The sequence below is a fragment of the Halichoerus grypus genome, chromosome 5 (assembly GCF_964656455.1).
Source record: "Halichoerus grypus chromosome 5, mHalGry1.hap1.1, whole genome shotgun sequence".
Taxonomy (NCBI): domain Eukaryota; kingdom Metazoa; phylum Chordata; class Mammalia; order Carnivora; family Phocidae; genus Halichoerus; species Halichoerus grypus.
This window is the reverse complement of record NC_135716.1, coordinates 44,604,859-44,632,788: the sequence shown is the minus strand read 5'-3', so window position 1 is coordinate 44,632,788 and position 27,930 is coordinate 44,604,859. Positions and strand designations below refer to the sequence as shown.

Here is a 27,930-nt window from a genome sequence, read left to right as displayed (position 1 = left end):
GGGATGTTCATTGTCTCTGTTTCTCTTTAGACTAACATATGTAGAAAGAAGAATGTATTTGGCATCAAAAGTTTAGGAGCAAGAGTCTCTTCCTCACCCTAGTAAGACTGGGCTAAGGCTCAGCTTCTCAGTTCACAGAAGCAATGTGCAAATATTCCAGGTTCTTGGAAGATTTTCTATCTTTGATATTTAAAACACATCGGTCCTTGTTGATGATATGGGGAATGGGTGAGTAGGGAGTGGGAGGTAGGGAGGCGACATCAATTATCCTGAACTCTTCTGGTTTAGATTTTTTCATCATATTCCATTGTTCCTTCCCCCACAGGATATTTCATTCCAGCTTTCTGAGAATGTAAATTACTATTTGGTCATATCAAAAAATTCCAGTCACAAAACCAAAGACATTGTTAACCCCCAATATAATGCTAGAAAGCTAAAACACAGAAAAGAAATAGGATGAATTGACTTTTACCAAGATTAAACAGAAACTCTTCAGTAGTGGAGCCCTGGTTAGAAGTATGGCTGTATCTGTCACTCAAATGATGGCATGGTAGAAAAGTTCCTAGAGATGATACATTTATTTATTCTTAGAGTTGGGAAAACAAAACATAGTTTAAAATGATTTAACAATGGGGGTGCCTGGGTGGCTCAGTTGGTTAAGTATCTGCCTTTGGCTCAGGGTCCTGGGATCTAGCCCCACATAGAGCCCCATATCAGGCTCCTTGCTCAGCAGGGAGCCTGCTTCTTCCTCTCCCTCTGCTGCTTCCCCTTCTTATGCTCTCTCTCTCTCTCTCTCTCACTCTCTTTCTCTGTCAAATAAATAAGTAAAATCTTTTAAAAAATGATTTAACAATGGCATGTTAAAAGCCTATATTATGTGGATGATGTTCAGTGGCAATAGAAAAGCTTTCCCTATAAAATTAGATGTTATAGGGGCGCCTGGGTGGCTCAGTCAGTTAAGCGGCTGCCTTCGGCTCAGGTCATGATCCCAGGGTCCTGGGATCGAGCCCCACATCGGGCTCCCTGCTCCGCAGGAAGCCTGCTTCTCCCTCTCCCACTCCCCCTGCTTGTGTTCCCTCTCTCGCTGTGTCTCTCTCTGTCAAATAAATAAAATCTTTAAAAAAAAAAAAAATTAGATGTTACATTCTTCAAAATGGAAATTTGGGGTTTTCTCTGTTGGAAACTTAGAAAAAAAGTTTAATAAGGTCTTATGGTTCCATCATTTAACTAGTGACTGAAATACTATTATAATTCATTTTGGGGGAATGCTTTGCTCCCTTAGTGAGCTTTAGGTGCTATATTATTAAATGGATTAACTTTCTTTTCCTTAAAGTTTTGATAAACACCAAGATTATTTTTATATAAAAAGAAATCTTATTTTTCCTGTTGCTTTCTGTATTTTTCAAAGATCTCTTAAGATTAAAATTGCCTCTATCTCTTCCTCTGATGATATCTCCTCCACTTTCTTTTTCTTTCAGTTGACTTGCGCATTCATTGTCTGAAAGAGAATTGAAATAGAAAAAAGATTGCAAGTAACACTTATTGAGCACTTGCTGTATGACATGCAATGTATTACTCTAGCTACATAGTATAATGTAATTTGATCATCCCAAGATTCTATGGAAAGTTATCCTACTTTATATGATATATGTATATGTGTGTGTGTGTATGTAACTATGTGAGGTGATGGATGTTAACTAAACTTAGTGATCATTTTGTAATATATACATATGTCAAAGCATTATTCTATATACCTTAAACTAATACAATGTTATATGTCAATTGTATCTCAATAAAACTAGGAAAAGTTTTTTTGAAACTTAGGATTTAGTTAACTTGCACAAAGTAACATAGCTACTAAGTGTTAGAGTTGACATTTGACCTTAGTCCTAAATATGAGAGCAATATTTTCTACTTCCTATAAAATTTCTTACCATATGTCATAATTAAAAAAAAAGAAAAAACTACACGAATAAAAATAAAGTTTGTGGCGTATTTCATATGTTGCTTTTTTAAAACCAAAACTAGTTTACATTTACTTCTATGTCTTTTGATGGATCATTTTCCCATCTGAAATATAAAAAGTTCTCATTTTTCTATGATAACAGCTTAACCTTTCAAAGCTGATTAAAGAATGAATTTCAGAATCCATTTTTTCTGCTTTTTCTTTTCAAATGTGTTATGTTCTATATATACCTTCTATATTTTTTAATTGAAGAAAATTATTTTCTGTCAAAATTGCAAGGAATAAAGATCATCTTGAAATGACATTTTTTATTGAATATCAGTAGAACAACCTATCCCTTAAATTATCCAAGTTCTAATAAGCTTATCTTTGAAATTGGGCTCATTTTGCTTTTGTTGGGTATACATTCTAAACCAGGATTTGATGGACTCAATAAATCAGATTTTAGCAAGCAGCCTGCTTCTGAGGCATAAGGAACCAGTTGGTCAGCGACTATCTACTGCATGGTGGCCTAGATTTTCTGTAGTTGTCTCTTAGAAGAAAGTTTGATCCAAGGCTTTGAGGTTCTCCTGATTAAGGATAAATTCCCATGACTTGACCAAGGGGATATTACATTTTAGTTCTAGTATAGATGCTTTTGCTTGTTTCCAATTATTATAGTGTTAGACTATGGAGTATGGGCTAAAATTTATTTCTGCCCTCAGTAAAAGAGACAGTTTAGTGTAGAGATTAAAAGTGAGGGCTCCATTAAGGAGGGCATGTGATGTGATGAGCACTGGGTGTTATACGCAACTGATGAATTATTGAACTCTACGTCTAAAATGAATTATGTACTCTAGGTTGGCTAATTGAATTTAAATATAAATAAATATATAAAAAGTATATATATAAAATAAATATATATAATATATTTATATATAAAATAAAAAATATATAACATATATTTATATATAAAATATATATATTTATATATAAAATAAAATATATTGTATAAAAATAAAAGTATATATATTTATATATATAAAATAAATAAACAAACATATATATATAAATATATGAGGGCTCTATAATACATTGGATTTATATCCAAGTTCCACTACTCATTTTCACTGTGACTTGGACAAATTACCTAATCCCCTTAAGCCTCTATTTTCTCACTCCAAATCAAGATAATAGTATCTCATCAGGTTGTTAGAGTTCAGAAAATAGTCTATGTCTGGTGCTTAGCACAGTGTCTGTTATGCTTTACAAAGGTCAAGTTTGGCTTGGGTAGGGAACACAACATCTGTAACCATTTACACTGCAGATTAATCCATGGTGCTAATGATTGCACGATCATGTGGTCTGTGGCCGGTGTCCCATGCAGGCTAATCAGCCTTACACTGATTCATGACCTCAGCTTTCCCCGGCAAGGGCATAAGTATACCGGAACAAATCTATACCTAATACTGGACAAAAAAAAAAATCAAAATATTTGCCCCATGGCTGGTTAGTCAGTTGAATCACCTTCATACACAAAGGACAATATTAAAATTAAGACCATCTTCTCAAAAATTAAATGTGCACCTGCAGTTCACTGTGATGATTGTGGGAAGTCAATAAATTAACAGAAACTTATGAAAGGGCAAAGTTAGTTTGGAAAGGTTATTCACAATGAGTATATTTAAGAAGCAGCTCAGTGTGACTACTGCCACAAGAGCTAGTTTGTAGGGCACCTGGGTGGCTCAGTTGGTTGAGCGACTGCCTTCGGCTCAGGTCATGATCCTGGAGTCCCTGGATCGAGTCCCGTATCGGGCTCCCTGCTCGGCGAGGAGCCTGCTTCTCCCTCTAACCCTCCCCCCTCTCATGTGCTCTCTCTCTCTCTCATTCTTGCTCTCTCAAATAAATAAATAAATCTTAAAAAAACAAACAAAAAAAAACTTGAAAATCTGAACTTCTGAAAAAAAAAAAGAGCTAGTTTGTAAAAAGAATTAAACATGATTGAAATAATTTAGATCTATGAGGTCAATTAAGCCATATTTTTACATGCAATTCCTTACATAATTGGAGACATGTAAATTGGTTCCCTTTCCAATAAAGAAGCACTCTTGAGTAAAAATTAAAACCAAAATATAAACACTCTTTACTGGTGCCTATCCCACTCCTGCCAAATGTTGTATACATAATGAAGAGATATTAGCTTGCCAGGCACACAGCACAGCAGAAACAAACATCTCTGCTAGTGTGATTTTCTTGATGATGCATGAATATAGTAGAGAGGTGGTAATATGCAAAGAACTTATGAATAAAAGCGTTTGGTTTTGTTCTGGTTCCTGCTGTTGGCATATCATTTGGCATAGGTAAGTATGAGAGGTCCCTTGATGGGAAGTGGGGATGATGCCTCACTGTATTAGCCTGGTTGAAAACAGGTCAAAAATATCAGAACTTACCATTATTTGTGCCTTACTTTAATTAGAGAGCTCTTTACAACTACAAAAACTCATCAGATTAACTCAAAAATCAAATTATTATCTTTCTTGCCTGGAAGAAAAAGAACAACTACATTCATCATCCATTTAGCTTTTTTTTTTTTTTTTTTTTAACACTAAAGAGTAACAGTAAAGTAGCATCTTACATTTTTAAGTATTTTGTACTCTATTTCATATTGTCACTTAAAGTATCTCTCTGAAGAGCAGTAAGAGAAAGTCAGGATAACTATGAAAGATATCTTCCTAATTATGAAGATTTAAAAAAAAAAAAACAGAATGAGTTAATAGGAGACACAGGGGAGGGTTGGTTCACAGAAAAGTGTCCAGCATCCCTGGCAAGGAGTTACAGTTAAAAACATTTGCTGCCTAAAAAGAAACTATTCAGCCTACCCATTCAGTTTGAACCAGAATTTCTCCCCATTCACAAAGGCTGTATTTTTCCTTTCTTATCCCTGTTCCCTCCCACCTTTTTTTGAACTCATCCAAGAGCACAGAGAACAGGAGCCTCTTTCTGCCACAGAAACACCAAAAGTGCTTCCACCAACACAGGCATTCAAAAACATCAAATGTAAAGAGAATAGGGGGGAACAAGATGATTTTCTTTATCTCATGTGGCCTCTTACTGAATCTTTGGCCATCTTGGGCACAGGAGATTACATATTAGTGCTACTTTCTACCTTGTTCTCCCAAAGTTTGCTTCCGCGGCTCCTTCAAGTCTTTGCTCAGATCCTGCCTTTTCAGTGATGTCTACCCTGCCTTCCCTTTGAAACTTGCACACCTCCCTCAACAGCTTTTGGGGCTGTTGATCCCCTTGTCTCGCTCAAACTTTTCTGATCACCTTCTAAAATATTATAGATTTTTCTTATTTATGTTTGTTTACTATCTGTCCCTCTCCTGTAAAATATAAGGTCCATTAGGGGAGGGATCTTTGTTTAGTCCATTCATGTCTGGCACAGAGTAGACCCTAAAGAAATATACATATACTTTGAGTGAAAGAATACATATATGGTTGCCTTTTGTCCCTTTAATAGGTAACTCAGATACTTATTAAACATCACAGCCAAGCCTAATTTTAAACTTCTAGAAAATAATGAGTGGAAAATGTTAACATACATGTGCTGAACACTCTCATTTTGCAGAGAGGGATAAAAACACATTTCAATAGAGATGTGAAAAAGCTGCAGAAGGGCCAGTGCTGTGCTTACTAATAGCGTATAACAAATTACTGGGTTTTAGAAATTCAATTTAGTTCTCAACATGTGCCGTTTTGCCACCTGCACACACAAGAGTCACACCCACACCGACTCTCTTCGTCAGCTCTAACTTTTATCCCCCTCCTCATTAGCCAACACCTAATTACATACTAATTGGCTCAGAGAACGCAAACTTGTTATTGCACTAAAAACACTCAAAGCTCCCCCACAGACAGATTCTCATGAAAACCAAATATAAAAGGAGTTGGCCCAGTGCCTGGTTTTCATTAGGAGGAAGCTAGATTCTTTTAGGTCCTGGCCATACAGATCAGTGTTTTCATGCTCCTGTTAAGTCAGGTTTTTTTTTTGTTTTTTTTTTTTTTTTTTTGCGGGCACATTTTGATACTTGGTACCAGCCAAAGAAACCAGATTTGAGTCTCTCCTGTGGCAGTGAGCTCAGAAAGAAAGTACGTTTACAAATGACCTTGGTAATTATATGAATGGCTCATTAGACAAAGAGACACCCATACTTCACCAGGAACATTTCTTCATTCAGTTTATTGTTGTTGCTCTTTAGCAACAACCCTGGACATCAAAATATTCAAACCATACTACCTAGGATTAGATAAGCTGACCATATAAATATGTTAGGAACACAAACAGGTAACTCTCTTTGCTGAAAATCATTTTTCTTCAAATGGGGGACACACCAAAACATTCTTGCCATCACAATACAATCAAATGAGCTGTAACTAATGACACAGCATATAAGGAGTCCAATTTGGGATGTAGTTTTCTAAAGCTGTGGGTTTTTTTTAAATTAGGTTCTGGTATTATAATTACCAATGAGGATGGGTTCAGCCACCTGGAGAAGATGAAAACAGAACAGAGTGTCCAAATGAGGACCACTCATGGAACATCAAGTTGGCTGTTGACTGCTCTCCCACAGTCCCCTGGAATGGGGGAGGTGGGGAAGGCAGCAGTGAGAGAAGATGCTTGCCATGCAAGGAAGTGAAAAGCCATATTAGGGCAGGAATAACTAGGAACAAGACTGATAAAGGAACCATTCAAGTGACATCTGTGTACTGAAATGAGCCACACACTAACTCCAAATGCATATATAAAGGAGATTGAGAATCTTGGATAGAGTTCATGTGTAAATTGTTGTTGATTTGATTTGATGGTATGGTGGGGAACTGAAATATGGATTCCCTATGTGGACAAGCAGAGATTCTTGGATTATCATCTAATCAAATGACACTGTGATGCAGGAATCTCATGTGATATCCATGTTAGAGTATTATGTAATCTCTGAACAACTCCAGTGATGGCAAATCTACTTGATAACCCAGTCCTTTTAAGGAAAGTTGTCATTTTTTATAAACTCCTTTAAGTATTATAAATATTACAGCTAATAATTATATAAATGTAATTGTGTTTTATATTTAAAGTGTGTATGTATATGTGTTCATTTTCATTTGAACCTCATACAATATATTCTATAATCCAAGTATTGTTAATGGTATTATTATTAAATGGATAATGAAATTGTGCAAGTACAAAGGATGCTATACAATATTCAGCACATGATAAGGCCTCACTAACTTAGGTGAATGAATACATCCTTCTTCACAAATTTCATATGTGCTAGGAACTTCTTTGGTGAGTATAGCCTAAAGTTCCTAGTTGCAGACAATAGACTCTAAATCAGCATGTTTAAGCTGAGATGGTTTTATTCAGAGGCATACATAATGCAGAAAAACTGGGTACGCTGGAGGAACAGGCTCCAAACTAAGCTTACAGGAATACCCGACCACAGCACAAAATTGGGCTGATACATGAACTGCTGCCTCCCTCAAGATCAGACAGTTCAGGATTGGAATGTTCCTGCTGCCTGTTCTGGAACCATGCCAACTCTGCCAGGATGTGCATGAGCTAATTGGCTGCACTGCACCTGTTTCTCTTCACACATAACTAAGTTTCAAATCAAAATCCTGCATGAGTACATCTGATTGGCAGATGAGTACATCTCATTGGCGTTGGGAACCTCCTGTAAGGGAACTTTAGAAATGGACATGTAAATTATTCATCCCTTTATGTACATGAAGGGAGCTGGTAATTCACAGTCTGCCCCACAGTGGAGTGGTAGAAAAGGAAGTGCCCCAACTGGGACCTGAGCATTAGCAGTGAGAACAGAGAACCTGGACAGACGGACACTTCTTGGGGCATCAGCAACATCTGGACAATTTGAGACGAATCATAGGAGTTCAGGGGATTTACAAGTTATATGAGTTCTGCCATTCTCCTCTTTCTCCAATACACATATTCATCATGATCTGGCTCTGACCTTCTCTCCTGCCTTTTCCTATCTTAAAATTAATACTCACCAAGGCATTTCTGCTTGGAGTTCACTGAGCAAACACGTTGTCATTTCTTGCTTCTGCATATTTGCCTTTGTTGCCTTTTTGCTGTAATGTCTTTCTTTCTGTGGGTTTTTCTGACTCAAGGTCAAGCTTGGGCATTATCTCTATTAAGAAACCTTCCTTAAGTCCCTGATACTGGGCTAGTTATCTTTATCATAGCATCAAGTGGATCATCTTTGTACTTATAACATTTAATAATGATTGTCTGTTTGTATATGTGCTCTCTCATTGCATTGTGAGCTCCTTGAAGGACAGGTCCAAATATTATTCATCCTAATATCTAAATACAGTTTCCAACAGTGCTCTATTAGTAAGGGGTAGATAACTTGTCTAACAAACAATAACAAAATTTCAATGGTTTGACTCAATAAGCATTTATTGAATAACTATCTGCTGATCACTCATCTCAGAGTTAAATATGGGTCACTGGAGACTGTGCTCTGCACAGTCTTTCAGGGGCTACACTCCTTTCATCATTCAAGTGACATATTCTAGTCCTCTGTTTTCCTTGCTTATCCAGAGGATAGAAAAAGAAAGAGAACATGAAAAAATGTGGAAAAGGTATACTTTGTAGATGGCTGAAAACATTAACTGGAAGAGTTGTATATGACTTTCACCTATATTCCCTTATCTAGAACTCAGTCTCATGCCCCCACCTAACCACAAAGGAAGTGGAAAATAAAGTCTAGATGCAAGGTCAGGCACAGAAGGGAATGCTATTTCATTGATAGATGGCATTGCTTAATACCACAGTCTATATTTCTGACCACCAAATTACATTCTTCCTCTCACAAGGGAGACAAATCAAAGTCCCTTCCCATTACTGCATGCAGTACAAAGTCCAGAATCTCTGAGTGATGCTCCCTCATATTATAACCAGTATGATCACTGGGATGTTCTGTTTTACTCAGTCATTAGGGATCCCAGGCTTGACACATCACATAACTCTGTCATTTTCTTTTCATGCTTCTCTGGTTTCAGAGGATGGAGGGAAAAGAATCTGGAGAACCAAAGGTTTGAAAATAGTGTATGCTATTCCTACCCATATTCTATTAACCATAACTGAGTTTCACATCCCTAGCTAGCTGTAGGAGTGTCTCAGGAATGTAGATATGCTCTATTCCAGGAGGGAACGAAGAGGAGTGCTCTCTGACCATAGTGGAATCAAACTAGAAATTGACAGAAAAACAATAGTAAAATCTCTCAACACATAAAATTAAATAAGATGCTTCTAAATAATTGATGGATCAAAGGGGATGTCTCAAATGAAATTAAAAATACATAGAATTAAATAAAATGAAATGCAATATGTCAAAATATGTGAGATGTATCTAAAGCAGTATTGAGGGGCAAATAAGAGCACTAAATATTTGCATTAGAAATGAGGAAATGTCTCAAATCCATAAAGAAAAAAAGAGGAGGTAGAATAAAACAAACCCAATGCAAACAAAAATAAATAATAGAGATAAAAGCAGAAATCAATGAAATTGAAAATAGAAAAAAATCAATAGATTGAACCAAAGAAAGAAAATGTTGGTTCTATAACAAATCAGTAAATTGTAAACCTCTAGTACAACTGACAAAAATAAAAAGACAAAAGTCACAAGTCACCAATATCAGAAGTGAAGTAGGGGATATCACATCTGCAAATATTAAAAAGATAATTTTTAAAAAGCCATTCTCTGCCATTCTTTGTCTTTTGATTGGAGTATTTAGTTCATTTACATTTAATGTAATTACTGATAAGATTTATGTTGAAACTTTGCTATTTGTTTTCTATATGTCTTATGTCTTTTTCGTTCATCTATTGCTTCATTTAATGCCTTCTTTGATGTTAATTAGATATTTTCTAGTGTACCATTAACTGACTTCTTGTTCTTTTTTACTATTTCTTTGTTGTTATTTTCTTAGTGGTTGAACAGGAAATTACAATGGATATTTTAAATTAAAATAATCTAGTTTAGATTAATATCAACTTAATTACAGTACTATATGAGAACTTCATTCCAGTATAATTCCTTTACCTCTCCCCTCGTTTGTGTTAGAATTTTCATATAAACCATATCTTCATACATTATAAGCCCATCAACAGTATTTTAATATTATTGCTTTATTCAGTTGCCTTTCAAATTAATGGTGAAGAAAAGAGTTTCTCACCAAAATACATGTATATGTTCTTTTATAGTTACTATTTAGTTACCTTTACTAGTGGTATTTATGTGGATCAGTGGGATGGTGAGTTGCCAGTCACCCACTCCAATTGTCTGAGTGCTTGTTGAAACCTTCAGATATTCAGTTGAAAGGCTCCTTGTAATTACTTTCCCATTAAATTCTCTAGGACTGAAAGTCCTATGTCTATTGTAGCTTTATATGTCTGAGGTGGAACTTTCTTCTACTGAAGTGATAGAATATATTGAAAAGTAAAACAAACACAAAAACTCCCTGCCATGTGCACAAAACCTTGGGAAGCCCAGGGCTCTTTCATGCTTAAGTCACTTTAGTAATTGACTCTAAAGCTCTGGGAGTGCAGAGTTCCACTTCCACTCCTCTTCCTCCCTCATTCTTAGACCTCTGCCCCTCATCCAAATAACATTAGGCCCTTTCTCTTTTTCTTTCTCCCTCTTTCTCTCTCTCTCTGGCTGTATAAGGATGAAGGTTGTGGGACACTGTTCTGACAAACCTAAAATATAGCACCTGCCCAGTAAGAAATGACTGCTGAGGTTTACAGAGTCAGTAGTCTCTAGGTCTCTAAGCCAAAGAAGACAATAAAGAATGTATACACTGTTTTCTTATCTTCTTTAAGATAATTGTTCCTTTGGTTGTGTTTTCATTTGGATTTAAATAGGAAGTCATGTGATACTGCACCAGAGCCTGGTAAGAAGATGGTATTTTAGAGAGTCAAGTCAGTGATTGATTTTTGTAATTCTCAAAATGCTAGAGTGCTTTCATCAAGTAGGGCTCAATAAATATTCATTCAATGAGTGAATGAATGACTGAATTTCCTCTTTTCCCTTTCTTCCTCTGTGTTGCCCCCATCTAAAATAGTTGTCACATATTTAAATTCTTACATTTTTTAGAAAATATTTTTCTCTTCAGAATTATTTTTCCATTTTGTCTTGGAACCTCTAACCTCTCTAATGTGCAGGAGCACAGGAAAGCAGCGTTCAAGTCTTTCACGTTCCTCTCTGGGAGGGTTATCAGATTACTTTTGTAACATGGAAAGTTGATTACTCTCTAGGACAGAAAGACAAATATAGTTCATATACTGCAGGTCACTGATACCCATTGCCCAGTTTCCATGCCTAATAAGTTAGATTAGATTCCTTGCCTCCTTGGTGACCCAACTCTCGCAGGCAGAATTGATTATCTTTTTTTGTACTAACACTCTGCCTTTTATAAACCATGAGCATAGCTTTTACCCTCTACTGGATTATTTTATATCCATGACCCCTCAACTGCAGTTGCTTAAGGACATGAATTACCTTCTACTCATTTCTCTGTCTCCAGCACTTACTATGAGGCCTGAGAGTTGGTGTGCAATAAGTGTCTTCTTTAAATAAGTGGATGAGCTAAGGAATAAACTGCTGGAACATATTGAAACCTGTTTTTCATGTCCATTTGTTCCTGGGCTCTTGGTCATTCACACCCTTGGTAATGCTGCTTTTATTTGATCTGACTTCTTCTCCACAGCTGTGATTACTTTCTATCCTCAGTGTCAAGTTTAGCCCATAATAGAAGGTTCACAAAATTTGCTTCAAGACTTACATGGTATGAAAAAAGTAGACCTTCAAGGATTTGCTGAGGTAGCTCTGAGGATAAGCTGAAAGTTCCACTACAAAGTTCAAAAGATCTGAGAAAAGCAAGCAAAGCACTAGAGTTTTAGGGAAATGGTTGCAGAGAGTAAGGACTGGCATCCACATGGATATACATGTAAAACATGAAGCAAATAGAAGATCCAAGTCAGTTCCCAGCTTAAAATTCTTCAGTGGTTCTCCAGTACTATAGTAGAAAGTCCAAACTGATGAACCTACTTTTCAAAATGGCACCTGCCCATTTCTCCTCCTACATCTTCTTGCAAACCCTGGCTGTGTTGAACAAGTTTAGAACACTTTGTATGCTATGCTATTTCTTTTAAAGCTTTTTTGGGGGGAAATAATTGTAGACTTATAGAAGTTACAAAAATAGTACAGAGAAGTCCTGTGTATCCATCACCCCATTTCCCTGAATGGTGACATTATTGAAACCATATAACTATAGTGCATTATTGAAGCCAGGAAATTGACTATGCTATTTATCTCAGTACTTTTGCCCAAGATGTTCCTTCTGCTTGTAATAATATCCTTTACTTAACTCAGCTCAGATGCAACCTTCTTTATCCCTTCATTTCTGTTCCCATGGCACTCTGCATATATTCATATAACAGTGCATTGTATTATAATAATCTGTGTCTTCTCCTGTGTGCACTGTGAGCTCCTTAATGGCAGAATCTATGTCTGATTCATCTTTATATCCTTACTGCCTAACCCAGAGATTGGCACATTATAGATAGTAAGTGCTGCTGGAAAAAAAAAAAACTAATAAATGAGTGTTGCAAGATAACTAAGGCAGCTGTAATAGAGATCTAAAGGAAGGGAAATATTTAAGAGGTAAAATCTGTAATACTTGATGGTTGATTATATGACGTCAGGGCTGAAGGAGGGGAGATGACGGCAGGATTCTGAACTTTATTAGGTATAGTGGATACAGTTGCTTGCCTCCCAGCATCCACTCCAACCTTTTTGGCCTCTTTGGTCTACATAGGCCTATACTCTTGACTCCTGTGATAGAGCACTTGACAAAGGTCTAGATAATCAAAATACTTTCCAGAGAATATTGATCATTGTAGAGATGGTAATCTGACTTAAGCCACCTCAAGCAGTATTCCATTCACAGAACCTACAAAAAACAAGAAGGCTCTTGATCTTTTCTTCTCAATTAAAACTGAGAAGTTATATATCAAAGGCTGCTATAGCTCTCCTTTTGACCCAAGGGACGAATCTGGATCTTCTGGAAGACATCAAATGGCAGAATCAGGAGAAAGCAAGTCCATATGATATTTTGTGTAACCCATGAATCCACGCATGCCTGAAGGAAAAACTCTTTATGTTGGATCGCTAAAGGAGATGGCACTTTGAATGAATAAATTGTCTCTTAATAGAGCTATTTTGAGTTGGCGCTTCTTCAAAGAAAGGGTCCTAACTGACATCCAAAAGTTCTGCTTAAGAGTATTAGAATTCTGGGTTTTGTTTCCTAATTCAGGGTTGCTCTTTCAACCAGATTTCTACTTTAAGTTAGGATATGGGCTTCTCTTATTGAAAAATAAAACTAGGTGAAAATTCTCAGTTCAGATGATTCCTTTGGTGGTTCAACTTTTCAGGAGGCCTTATATACCACATTAGTTAAAGCATGCATTTTTACTTTCAGGCAGACTGGGTTTATAATCTTGGCTTTTTTACTTACTTACCTGCACGACTTGACATGTTCCTCACTTCTTGAAGTTCAGTTCTATCATCTGATAAATGAAAAGAAAAACACTTAATTCATTGCCATGAAAATTGAGATAATGTTTATAAAACATAGTTTCAAGTATTTAGTAAGTGCTACATAACTGATGAAGAAGTAGAACAACAAGAAGCAGAAAAAGCAACAGAAAAAGCAGCAAAAACAGAAGCAGAAGCAGCAGCATGAGAAAAAAGGAGACAAGGAGGAAGGGGAGGAGGAAAGGAAGAAAGAGAAGAAAAAGGAGAAAGAGAATAAGAAAAGGAAGGTAAAGAAATAGGGCTTTGTACTTGCCATTAAGTGGACCATAATTTTGATGATGGATAAAGAATACATAACATTGAACATGAACTGCATTGTCCCCACCAATGACATGTCTTCTGCTTCTACAAAATCCCAGGGTAATGTCAGTCCCACTGGCAAAGCAGAACATTATATGGTGGTAGTAGGTAAATTATTCTCCTGTTTTTACAATAGGAATCTCAATTCTGTATGTCTCACCCAAAGTTTTGAGTCTTTGTTTTATCAAGACTTTTACATTTTTTATTTTTCTTTATTTTTTGAAATGTTATTTTGCTTAAATTCAATTAATTAACATATAGTGCATTAGTTTCAGAGGTAGAGTTCAGCGATTCATCAGTTGCATATAACACCCAGTGCTCATTATATCACATGCCCTTCTTAATGCCCATCACCCAGTTACCCCATCCCCCCACCCACCTCCTCTCTAGCAACCCTCAGTTTTTTTCCTAGAGTTAAGAGTCTCTTATGGTTTGTCTCCCTCTCTGATTTTGTCATATTTTATTTTTCCCTCCCCTCCCCTATAATCCTCTCTTTTGTTTCTTAAATTCCACATATGAGTGATACTATATAATTGTCTTTCTCTGATTGACTTATTTCACTTAGCATAATACCCTCTAATTCCATCCACATCTTTGCAAATGATAAGATTTCAATTTTTGATTGCTGAGTAATATTCCATTGTACATATATACACCACCTCTTCTTTATCCATTCATCTGTCGATGGACATCTAGGCTCTTTCCATAGTTTGGCTATTGTGGACATTGCTGCTATAAATATTAGGGTACAGGTGTCCCTTCAGATCACCATTTGTATCCTTTGGGTAAATACCTAGTAGTGCAATTGCTGGGTCATAGGGTAGCTCTATTTTTAACTTTTTGAGGAACTTCCATACTGTTTTCCAGAGTGGCTGCACCACCTTGCATTCCCACCAGCAGTGTAGGAAGATCCCCTTTCTCTGCATCCTCACCAACATCTTGTTGTTTCCTGATTTGTTAATTTTAGCCACTCTGACTGGTGAGAGGTGGTATCTCATTGTGGTTTTGATTTGTATTTCCCTGATGCCAAGTGAAGTTGAACACTTTTCCATGCGTCTGCTGGCCATCTGTATGTCTTCTTTGGAGAAATGTATATTGATGTCTTCTGCCCATTTCCTGACTGGATTATTTGTTTTTTGGGTGTTGAGTTTGATAAGTTCTTTATAGATCTTGGATATTAGCCCTTTATCTGATAAGACATTTGCGAATATCTTCTCCCATTCTGTTGGTTGTCTTTTGGTTTTGTCAACCATTTCCTTTGCTGTGCAAAGCTTTTAATCTTGATGAAGTCCCAATAGTTCATTTTTGCCTTTGTTTCCATTGCCTTTGGAGATGTGTCTAGCAAGAAGTTGCTGTAGCCGAGGTCAAAGAGGTTGCTGCCTGTGTTCTCTTCTAGGATTTTGATGGATTCCTGTCTCACATTTAGGTCTTTCATCCATTTTGAGTTTATCTTTGTGTATGGTGTAAGAAATGGTCCAGTTTCATTCTTCTGCATGTGGCTGTCCAATTTTCCCAACACCATTTGTTGAAGAGACTGTCTTTTCTCCATTAGATATTCTTTCCTTCTTTCTCAAAGATTAGTTGACCATAGAGTTGCGGGTCCATTTCTGGGCTCTCTATTCTGTTCCATTGATCTATGTGTTTGTTTTCATGTCAGTACCATACTGTCTTTTTTTTTTTCAGATGAACTATAATTTTTAATAAGTCTCCAATGAATACTTAACATAATAAAAGAAAAAGAAAAAAGTACAGAACCCCAGATAAATTCAAATTTCAGAAAATCAGTACCATACTGTCTTGATGATTACAGCTTTGTAATACAGCTTGAAGTCCAGAATAGTGATGCCACCAGCTTTGGTTTGCTTTCAACATTCCTCTGGCTATTCAGGGTCTTTTTCTGGTTCAAAACAAATTTTAAGAGTGCTGTGAATTGTGTAAGACTGTTGAATCACAGATCTGTGCCTCTGAAACAAATAATACATTATATGTTAAAAAAAAAAAAAAAAAAGAAGAAGAAGAAGATAGCAGGAAGGGAAAAATGAAGGGGGGTAGGAATCGGAGGGGGAGACAAATCATGAGAGACTATGGACTCTGAGAAACAAACTGAGGGTTCTAGAGAGGAGGGGGGTTGGGGGATGTGTTAGCCTGGTGATGGGTATTAAAGAGGGCATGTACTGAATGGAGCACTGGGTGTTATACGCAAACAATGAATCATGGAACACTACATCAAAAACTAATGATGTAATGTATGGTGATTAACATAACATAAAAAAAAAGATTGTTACAGCTCTGAAAATGTTGATGGTATTTTGATAAGGATTGCATTGAATGTGTAGATTGCTCTGGGTAGCATAGACATTTTAACAATATTTGTTCTTCTGATCCATGAGCATGGAATGTTTTTCCATTTCTTTGGTCTTCCTCAATTTCTTTCATAAGTGTTTTATAGTTTTCAGCCTACAGATCCTTTATATCTTTGTTTAGGTTAATTCCTAGGTATCTTATGGTTTTTGACACAATTGTAAATGGGATCCTACCCTCAGCAACCAGACTTTTACATTTAAAAGGAAAATTTTCTGTACATTTAAAAAGTTATAGATTTTTATATCTTCTATACAAAGGATGATGGTTTGACTTCCTAGAATAGCTACCAAGAGCACAGATTGATTGGTAAAAAAAAATGATTATGCCATACTTGCATATTGATTTTTTTAAATGTACATGGTTTTTAAGATTAAGAATTCAAGACTATGCTGATCAGGGATACTTTGGACCTGTGAAATCTGACCTCACTCTGCATAAAAGTTATGGGCTTACTGTCTTTGATTTATTCACACCTGTAGGCCCAGTAATATTTTTTGAAATGTTTTAAACTTATGGTAAGGCACAGAAAATAATATAATAAATACCATGTCCCCAGCACCCAGATCTAGGAGTTGTTAATATTTTGCCACATTTGCTTTTCTAACATAGAGGAAGAAGAAGAAGAAGAAGTAGGAGAAGGAGGAAGAGGAGGGAGGGAGGGAAGGAGGGAGAAGGAAGGAAGAATTGGAGATGCAGCCAACATCCTATCTATCCATCCCTCCCCTTGACCTCCAGAGATAGCTACTGTATTGAAGCTGGTTTATAATATTTCTATGCATGGTTTTGTACATTTTCTATGTATGCATGTATTCATTATCTGTATACTATCCTTTATGTTTTAATCAGTTCAAAAATAATATCCTATAGGACATATCTTTTCAATTTGATCTTCACACTCTTCATTCTGTTTTTGAGATTTATTAATGATGATAGATGTAGACCTAGCTAATCCATTATAATTGTTTTATGATATTTATTGTAGTAATATATAACAGTGTATTTATTTCCTACTTATAGACAGTTAGGTTGTTTCCATTTTTTGCTATAATGAGCAGTGTTGCAATGAACTGCCTTGTATAATTCTTAGAATTCTCCTTGCTTTCTAGCTGCAAGATACCTAGAAATAGATTTGTTGGGTCATTAAGTATTAACGTCTTCAGGTTTTGAGGTATCACCAAGTTGTGGTTCAAAGTAGCTATAACAAATATACTAGCACAAACAATATGTTGGTTTCTATTTTTTCATATCCTTACCAACAGCTGTTACAAGACTTAAAATATTGGTCAACCTGATGGGCAGGAAATAATACCTCAATGATGTTTTAATTTATGATTTCTGTTCCCATACCTTTGAGACAAAAAAACAAGTCATGGGGTCATAGCCCATGTGTGAATGGGCTGGGAAATGAAGTCCTGGGGACAGCCACTTCACAGTGATAACTCCACATTATAGAAGAAGAAGCTAGATGTCTCAGCCACTGATTACTTTTTAAAATGCTTCCACTTAATCTTCATTATCAGTTACCAAAAAAAAAAAAAAATACAGGTTAAAATCGCCAATCGTAATTGGAGATTTGTCAATGTTTCTTTGTAATTCTAACATTTTTTACTTACATATATTTTAATACTCTGTTAAGGGTCTACAGGTTCAAGTTTATTTTCTTTTTTATGGTGAATTGTTTATTTTGAGGTTGTGTAATGGCTCTTTATCTCTAATAATGCTTTTGATTTGTTGTATCATTTAGGCTTTCAGGCTTTCTGTCATTTCTAGGATATAGCTGGCTTAAGTTTTTTAAATATGAGAAAGTCTTTTTTTGAGCTGCTATTTCTAGTCTGTTTATAGTAGTAAGGATTATTTATATGTATAGATTTCTTTTTTGTGATTTCTATCTATTTCTATTTATCATTATTTTTTTATCCTTTCTTACCTTCTATTGAATAGAACATGTTATTTTTTACATTTTGCCCTTTATGAACTTACACAGTATATTTCTTTTTTCTTTTACTTTTTTTTTTACTCTTTACCTTTAAATACTTAAAATGAATATTTGACTTAACAATGTCTGAAATTGATCAGACTCCATCCTCCTCACAAATAGTACAGGGACCTTAGGATTCTTTACCTCTGATCACCAATCCTCTCCATATTCCAAATTATTTTCAATACTTTGATTCTATTTTATTTACATCTACTCTGCTATATTAGTAATTCTTTTTCCTTTATTTAGTCAATTCTTTTTTTTCATTGTTTTAATTTGAATAGAGTTGACATACAATGTTACATTAGTTTCAAGTGTACAACATACATCATATTATGCTCACCACAAATATAGCTCCCATCTGTCACCATACAATGTTATTACAATATCATTGACTATATTCCCTATGCTTTGCTTTTTATTCCCATGACATCTTCATTCCATAACTGGAAGCCTGTGTCCCCCACTCCCTTTCACCCATTTTGTCCCTACCCCTACCCCCTTCCCTCTGACAACCATCCAGTTTTTCTCTTTATTTATAGGTCTGATTCTGCTTTTTGTTTATTTATTCATTTGTTTTGTTTTTTATATTCCACATGAATGAAATCATATGGTATTTGTCTTTCTCTGTCTGGCTTATTTCATATTTAGTCAATCCTTATTTAGATTGATCCATATATACACTATTTTATTATTTTTCAACATTTCCTCCTGCATCCTCCTTCTTTCTTCTGAGTTCAACGTCCTACTTTCTAATAGTTTTGTTAGCGGTCAATTCTTTCAGTAGTGGTTTGAAAAATGCCTTTATTTCCTTCTCACTCTTGAATGATGGTTAAGCTGGGTTTATACTAACTTGAAATTTATTCTTACGGAATACTTAGAAGATATTCCTGTAATGTTTTCTGGCTATTTTTATTGCTGCCAAAAAGTCTGTTCCAATCATAAATGTTTCTGTGTAATTTGTTTCTTATCTACAGTTGCTTTTGAGATTTCTTTTTTCCTAAAGGAAGTTCCAAAATTTTCCCAGGGAATCACTTGATTTGGATTTCTAAAAAATTCCTCTTGCTTGAAACTTTTTATGTTTTTTCAAACTTAAGATTTGTGAGTTTCATCAAATCTGGAAAATCCATAGGTACTATACCTTTAAATATTATTCTCTCCTTCTAGAACAAATGTTATGTAAATATTGACTTTTTCCTATATTCTATCCTTCTGTTTCTTATTTATTTATTTTTTTAAGTAGGCTCCATGCCCAGTGTGGAGCCCAACACAGGACCTGAACTCAGGGCCCTGAGATCAATACCTAAGCTGAGATCAAGAGTCAGAGGTATAACTTACGGAGCCACCCTGGCACCCCTGTTTCTTAACTTCTATTTTTTTTTTAAGATTTTTAAAAAATATTTTATTTATTTATTCGACAAAAAGAGACACAGCGAGAGAGGGAACACAAGCAGGGGGAGTGGGAGAGGGAGAAGCAGGCTTCCCACAGAGCAGGGAGCCTGACACAGGGCTTAATCCCAGGACCCTGGGATCATGACCTGAGCCGAAGGCAGATGCTTAACGGCTGAGCCACCCAGGTGCCCCTTTTTTTAAGATTTTATTTATTTATTTGACACAGAGGGAGACAGCAAGAGAGAGAGAGCACAAGCAGGGGGAGTGGGAGAGGGAGAAGAAGACTCCCTGCCGAGCAGGGAGCTCGATGCAGGAATTGATCCCAGGACACTGTGCTCATGACCAGAGCCGAAAGCACTGAAGCCTGAGCCACCCAATGCCCCATCTTAACTTCTCATTCATTTTTTCAATCTTTTACTTTCTGTCCTGCATCATGGGTAATTTCCTCAGAACCCTCCCTCAGTTTACTAACTGCTCTGTAGCTATATTGCTTGTATGCTACTTAAACCATCATTACGGTTTAAATTTCTTTTTTTTTAAAGATTTTATTTATTTATTTGAGAGAGAGAATGAAAGAGAGAGAGCACAAGATGGGGGAGGGTCAGAGGGAGAAGCAGACTCCCTGCTGAGCAGGGAACCCGATGCGGGACTCGAGCCAGGGACTCCAGGATCATGACCTGAGCCGAAGGCAGTCGCTTAACCAACTGAGCCACCCAGGCGCCCCCACGGTTTAAATTTCAACCACATTCTTTCCTTTTAAACTTCTACCTGGTTTCACTCTCTAAAGTGTTCTCTCTTCTTAATCCTTTAATCACTTAAAACTTACTTTGTATTTTATGTATGATTGTCATTCTATTATCTCAAGTTCCTAGGTGCTTAATCTCATGTGTTTCATCTTCTGAGTTTTTTTTTTTTAATTTTTTTGTTTGTTTGTTTTATTTATTTATTCATGAGAGTCAGAGAGAGAGATAGAGAGAGGCAGCGGCAGAGGGAGAAGCAGGCTCCCCGCCTAGCAGGGAGCCCAATGTGGGACTCGATCCCAGGACCCTGGGATCGTGACCTGAGCCGAAGGCAGACGCTTAACCATCTGAGCCACCCAGGCGCCCCTCATCTTCTGAGTTTTAATTCATGATTGATTATTGCTCATGTATTATGTAAATTTTGGTTGTAATCTTGTGTTTATTGGTGCTTGTTTTTTACTTTAGGAAATTTTTATGTCTTGAATGAGTCAAGGGTTCCTCCTGAGTGATTTTGTGTTTTCTTCTGCCAGTCATCCATACTCTTTTATTCATTTTTTGGCTTGAGAACTCCAGAATTACATGAATAATACAAAATGAGATCCCAAACCCATAAGACTCACAGCCCTGGCTATCAATTTTTCATGAGACATTTTTTTACCCAGTGTGTGGGTAGGGACAGTATTCCTAGTCATTTTCCTGAGTCAGTGGATTACTAAAAATCCTGCTTTATTCGAGGTCTCAGCTCCAACTTATGGCCTCACATAGGAAATGCCTATATGTTACCGTTTCCTCCCAGAGCTGAAGCATTATCAGAGTAATATGTAATATGCTTATTACTTTACCTTTTTCTTTTGTCTCTATTTCTAGCAACAGTGGATTTCTATTAATTTTCTGGCAAAGTCAGCTACACATTAAAATTTATTGTATTTTATCTATCATTTATAGGTTTAGGTATTTGAAGTATTTCCATCATAATCTTGTAGATCAGGTTGTCAGAGCTCCAAATACCCAGTTGTTCTTCAATCCAATTCTCAAGAGTAAGATCAGAAGGCCCACTGTCCATCTAGAGATGGACTAGGATATTTTCCACTATCCACTGCAGTCCATAAGCTTGGCTTTAGTAGTTTGGAGCAATTAGAATCCTGCCTCTGAAGTTTAAATTTAGAGTGTAGAGCAATGTTTCTTAAACTATGGACCCTATGTCATCATCTCTCAGAATTATCAGAGCGTTTGTTTAAAGTACATATTTCTAGTCTGAAACACAGATCTACTAAATGAAAAGTTTTGCAGATGGAACCTGGACACTTTAAACATTTTTCAGGCCATTTCTATGAAACCAAAGTTTGATAACTACTTATTTATAGGTATCATTCACCTGGATTAACATTCCTGATTAGCATTCCTTTAAATCCTGAAGAACACACCTTATTTTCTTGTATGCTCACTAACATCTAATACAATGTATTGCATATATTATGTAGTCGAAAAACATATTCTGGGCTGTCAAGATGGATGAATCAGGGCCAAAATCACACTAGAATCAAAAGAGCTTGAAGCTTACTACATATAATCCATGGCTCCAAACCTCTCTCCTCCAGCAGTGAACTGAACCCTACTCAAGGTTTAAATAATAAAAATGAGTTATTCAATTATTTATCCAACTAAAATCATATCAATAAAGTAATATAATGAATATAGTTATATATTTAATATATGATTGTATTCATTAACTCAATATCATTAACTGATGATGCTCTATGTGACAGGGAAATCATACATGCCATAAGACCCAGTGTCCTCCCTAAGGGAAATTACCTTGGTAGCATGTTGAACATGAACATAAAGCTTGATCTGCCATTCTTAAGTTAGAGCAGAAGTAAATGCAATGGCTCTAGGATGAAACTTTGGCAAGGCAAATTACAAAGCCCTCTCCTTTGTTCTTACCAAAGGTTAAGAGCACTAATTAGAAGTTAGGAGTATCATAATCTCAAAGGCAGCTGGGGAGTGTGACTTTTAATTACCTGAAAATTGAAATCAAGACTTTAATGTCTAATGTCACTGACAGCCAGGATGAAGGGAAGGAGAACCAATTTGATTCAGTCACTGTCCATAGCAGACACACCAATATTTTAGGGATCATCTTTATTTCCAGTATTGATTTTCTCCAGCTGAGTCAGGGGAGGCCATTGGAATTAAGGTGACAAGATCACATGTCTTCATATTGAAGATAGGTATGTAAATCATCTATTCAGATGGGAATAACCAGAACTGCATGGTGAAATCTAGATAATAGCAAATAAAGAGAGTCTATGAGATTATGCACTAAGACAGGCAAGTTCTAACAAATGTTAAATGTAGTATTCAGAGATCCTGGATCTCTCTTTAAATGGGTAACTTAGTTAAGCAACACAACCTATTTAAGTTACATGGCCTGTGGCAGAACTTTCTGATTCTGTTTCCTCATCTGCCCTGTTCTTTTTTTTTTAAAAAAATAGGGTTGTCAAAGAAGCACAATTGGATAAAAGATGAAAAGGATTTTCCTAGATTCATGAAGTTCTCTAGTAATGGGCTATAGTAGAACATTCTCTCTCCAACCTCCTTCACTACCTGCCTGAAAGCTCTTTGTCAAGCCCCTCAAAATGGATAACCATCCCTAAGCTTTGGATTTCCTATAAATTGTCCAGCAAATGAGGAATGTTGCCTGTTAGGAATTACAAGAACAGAAGAGAGGGATCTCCAAGTTGTTTGGGGCTCCATCTCTGGGTACATCCTCTTCATGTGCTGTGTACCAGGGTTGCATTTAAATACCTTGTCTTCACACAGCAGGGCTTTTCAGATGCTAGGACTGTGCTTGAGAGTCATTCCCTCAGGGAATGCATGAAACAATTGGCCAGAGAATCTGTGACTCACCCATGGAATTAAATGACAGACTAAATAAATAACCGTGTCCCTGGAAGAAATTAAGGCATTCCTCTACCAAATATTAATTTTAAATATCTTCCCATACTGCTGCAGGATCACACACTTACATCTGATGTTCTTCTGTGTAAGATAGATAGGGTCAAAGCTGGAGGGCACTGAGATGTAGCCCCAGTGTCTGAAGTTGTGCCAGGACAAGGTAGTGGATCCCACAGGGATCTAGGAGGTGGGCAGAGTGAACCCCAAGGACCACATTAACAAAATCTGAATTATACAAAGCCAAGCACAAGCAAAGGACTAAAATAAGATTGGGGAAAAAATAAGTGGCTTAGATATCTGTGCCCTTATCCAAGTGAGAAATAAATTATTGAACAAAGTGCAAGACCTCACACTATGTGACATACTGCAGCTTACAGTATCTATTTGCCTTTGATTCAGGTTAATCATTTCTACATCACCTTCTGTATCAGCCTCATACAGATCTCCAGCCTGTTTTCATATCCTGGACTCTTGCTCCCATTGCAAATGCAGTTTCCCTAACCCTGCCCAATCCATTCTTTGCTTTTACTGTTCTGGTTTTCTCTGACCCCCCATAGTGAAAAATCTCTATTAAGTGCCTCTGGAAGGAGGTAACATTGCAGACAAATTCACTCTACACTCAGGCAGTAAGAATGAGCTGTCAGAACCACTGTACGGTATTGCCTCTGAAAGGACAATGTAAAAAAATATAGTGCTACATTAAAAAAAAAAAAAAAAAGAACCCTTAAGTTTTTAAATTATATTAAAGTACTGCTTATTCTCAAACCTTTTAGTCCCCTATTTGATGCTGATTGGGAAACTTCCAAAAGCAGCGTATCAAGGGGAATGAGAAGGAAATATTTGTTCTACCCTAGAAAATACATGCATAAGGTAAAGTATTGCCATTAAGGCCTAAGACATCACCCAACATTTCTTAAATCCAAAGCAGTGAGTTGGGGTTTTCCCTGCTACACCTGCATTCCTTTCTCCCTTTGCAGTCATTTTTGGTGTTCTCTCTTCTATCTCTGCTCTCAATTGTCCACTCATTCCACTTTTTCTAGAAAACATTTGAGAGTGAAAATGAATCCTATTGATAATTCTTTTGGAACAATAAGTATAAGGCAGTACCATCTTGGAACAACCAGGATGGTGTTCATTATATTGCATGTCTGAATATCTAGGGCCTCATAAATCTAGAGAATTGTCCAGAACCACAGAGCTGGCATCATAAAAGTAGTTCCTGAAACCCCCCAAATGTTCTCAGTTCCTATCTTGACCAAGACTTTAACCTATCTTGTGTTTGCTTTCTAATTTATTCCTGATACCAGCTCCAGCCTCTTGGGAAGTTTTCCTCTGTATAAACTGGCCTCAGTTATTGTCCTTAAACTTGAAGCACCTTCCATGAACCTTAGCTTTGGCTGCCATCTCTGACAATTATTAGTACCCTTTTGTGAATTACCATCTACCCATTCAAGATAAATTGTCCAGACCAGCTGATTTAGTTCCTCGTCACTTTTCCTTACCATTTCACCAAAAGGACATTCCACAATATCTACTTCTGTATCTATTACATACAAAAATCATTATAATAACCTACCTCTAGATAATAAGGTCTTTCATAGACATGGGTTTTATTTGATACTTATAACAAACTTGTGAAGATGTATTGAACACTTCACAGAAGAGAAGCTGAAGCTCCAGGAAAAATAACACTAATAACTTTGAATGTTTTCCAATATGATCCCAATATTCCCAATCAAATGTCATATATTTATCCAAAGATTTCTAGATTAGGATATTATAAACTATCTGAGTCAAGTACTAAACTAGTTTTTTGGATTTGCATCCCTATGCTTGTCTTTATAGGACTTACTTTTATATAATTATTAGAGAAAGGCATTGTGTAGGCCAAATCTTTGTAGCTGGGTCATTCAAATCTCCCCATGGGTTTTGCCCCACACTCCAATTTAGGATCAAACAGGCCCTTCAAGGGGGTATGCAGTGTTCCATCTTATCTGTCCTGTTGCCTTTACCACGTGAACCTTGCTACCTATACTCCCTATAGCTGAGCCCCTGCTTCATTCCCCTGAATTCTACTCACTGTGATGTTTTTGTCCTTGGGCTTCAAGATCCTTAAGGCAACACCCCTGATATCTGATGCTAGAGCTTCCTGACATTATCCTTCTTGATCCTGTCAATTACCACCAAGGAACAGGCCTCTCTGGCCTAGGGGACACTCTGCCACTTGACCTCAGTTTGGACATTTAGCTAATAATGCTGGTATCTTGCTGCCGTTTCTCCTCATGAGCTGACTTTCATGTTTTGGCTCTATGTTCAAACTCACATTTCTCCCTAGTCATCTCTAAAAAAAAAAAAAAAAAAAAATTCTCTTTTGCTATACTACTCTAATGCATTACTACTTTTATCATAAGTTCCTGATTTGCTTAAATTCCCTTTTTCTGCCTTTTCCAATCTAATCCATTTCACCTGAGGTCTGGTTCTGACATTTCTTTGTCAATACCTCTAAGCTTTCCCTTATTAAGTGAAAATTTGATCCTCTGCTTGACTCAACCAGAATTTCTATGGAATCCCTGTGGCTTGGTCTACTGTGAAGAAGAGGAAGCCAGAAACAGGTAAAACTAGGTTTGGAAAGAACAGATGTTGTTGTTGAGCAGATGCTATGGGGCAGTTTGCCTGGGAACCAGATAATATACCACAAATAACACAGTGATCTTACTCTTCACTTGAGGCTATGGCTGTGTCAATATCCAGAGGTTTCCACTGTGGGCCATGGAATTTCCAGGTCCCATTCATCCATCAGGTCAAGTATTATTATGGCTGAAGCAGCCAATATCTTTAATGCAAGACCTCAGTTAGAAACTGGTTATTCAGAGAGACAGGTCACATAAATTGACCAACATAATGGGGGAGATCAAAGGAAGACTGTGAGCAGAGAGAAACTGGCCTTCGGAAACAGATTGGACATAAAACCATACCAGGCTGGAGAGTGGGGACTCCATTATCCTCCCCCTAATCAGACTTGCTTAGTAAGCAGTTAGGATAGATGAAGAGTCTTAGGAATTGCTGAGGAGGAACAAAAAAGAAAGAAAGAAAAAGCAGAAAAATCAAGGTGCCTGGCTGACTCAGTCAGTAGAGCATGTGACTCTTGATTTCAGGGTTGTGAGTTCAAGCCCTACATTTGGTGTAGAGTTTACATAAATGAATGAATGAATGAATACATACATACATACATACCCCATCAACCCTCCCACCCCTATAAACTTCTCATATTTGTATCGTCTCAGATGAAGGGCTTTCTGTCTGTTTGCTTGGTTATAGCTGTATATCCTTAGATGCTGTCATTTATATGAATAAGCATGTAAACTATGGTATCTGTTTCTCCAGAGTGGTATACAGACCCATGGTGAGTTCAGGCCTGGGTGGTTATTTTGTGGTGAGGAAATCGGATGAGCCCTGAGAAATCTTTGTTTCTGATAGCCCTTGCCTGTATCATTGTGCGACAATTCAGCCATAATATCTGAAGAGTGATTAATCAAAACTCAACATTCTCAAACATTAATGTACTTCGTAGTAACTGAAGGAGTTTTTTACATATACATACAGGATCTACCCCTTCAGAGTCCCATTCAGTAGATTGTAAAGAACTGGAATCTGAATTTTTCAATACACATCAGGTGATCCTGATAGAGTCCATTCTGGAAACCCATGTTGAGAAATCTAGCTTTGTGAAGAGTGAGGGATGGTCCTCAGATCAGTGGGTCAAAAATGAAAGGTTAAAGGGAAGATGTTAAAAGAAGACAGAGTTCAAACATTTTATTTGGGCTGAGTTGAGGGATAATTCTTGGCCTGTTCTCATTCATTTGAAACATATTTATTCTCTAAGGACTTCCCTTCCCATAAATTTTTTGAAGGAAAATGACTCAAGATAATAACAACATTGAATATTTACTGAACTCATACTATGTGTCAGGTCCTATGGTGAACACTTTAAAGAGGTCACCATTCAATCTTCCCAACAATCTCAGCAAGTAGGTGCTATGTTTATTTTAATTATACAAATTTGTCAGTAGATGAAGAATGTCAAAACTAGTAGTGGCAAAGCTGAAGTTCTGACATAAATCTGTTCCCAACTCAGTGCTATCAACCAACACACTTAATTGCTTCTGAGCATGCAGTGCTGCTCCCTACAAATCATTTTATTCATGCATGCATGCTTTCAATAGCCATGAATTTGTTAATTAAACAATTGTTTGTTTCAATTAGCAATAATCGCACCTCGGATAAACCTCATTGGCTACGATACTGCCACTGAACACCTACTATATGTGCCAGGTTATGTATAGGTTCTGGGACACAGAACAAAGAAGAACCTTTTAACTCATTCAATAAGGCTAGTATAATACCCATATATAAACTGTACCAGAATGGCATTAAAAGAAAACCAGAGGGCGCCTGGGTGGCTCAGTCGTTAAGCGTCTGCCTTCGGCTCAGGTCATGATCCCGGGGTCCTGGGATCGAGTCCCACATCGGGCTCCCTGCTCGGCGGGAAGCCTGCTTCTCCCTCTCCCA

At 36.8% G+C, this 27,930-nt stretch overlaps 1 protein-coding gene and 1 pseudogene across 1 annotated transcript in view; both read right to left on the bottom strand.

Annotated features, from left to right (window-relative positions):
- TMEM64 (transmembrane protein 64) overlaps positions 1-27,930 on the bottom strand; it is a 325,182-nt gene that overhangs the window by 97,028 nt on the left and 200,224 nt on the right. Inside the window, exon 3 of the mRNA XM_078072242.1 lies at positions 13,554-13,601. Within this exon, the coding sequence (XP_077928368.1) occupies positions 13,575-13,601 (27 nt within the window). The 3' untranslated portion in view covers positions 13,554-13,574. The remainder of the gene's footprint in view (positions 1-13,553; positions 13,602-27,930) is intronic.
- Positions 27,563-27,681, bottom strand: LOC118544105 (U4 spliceosomal RNA; annotated as a pseudogene).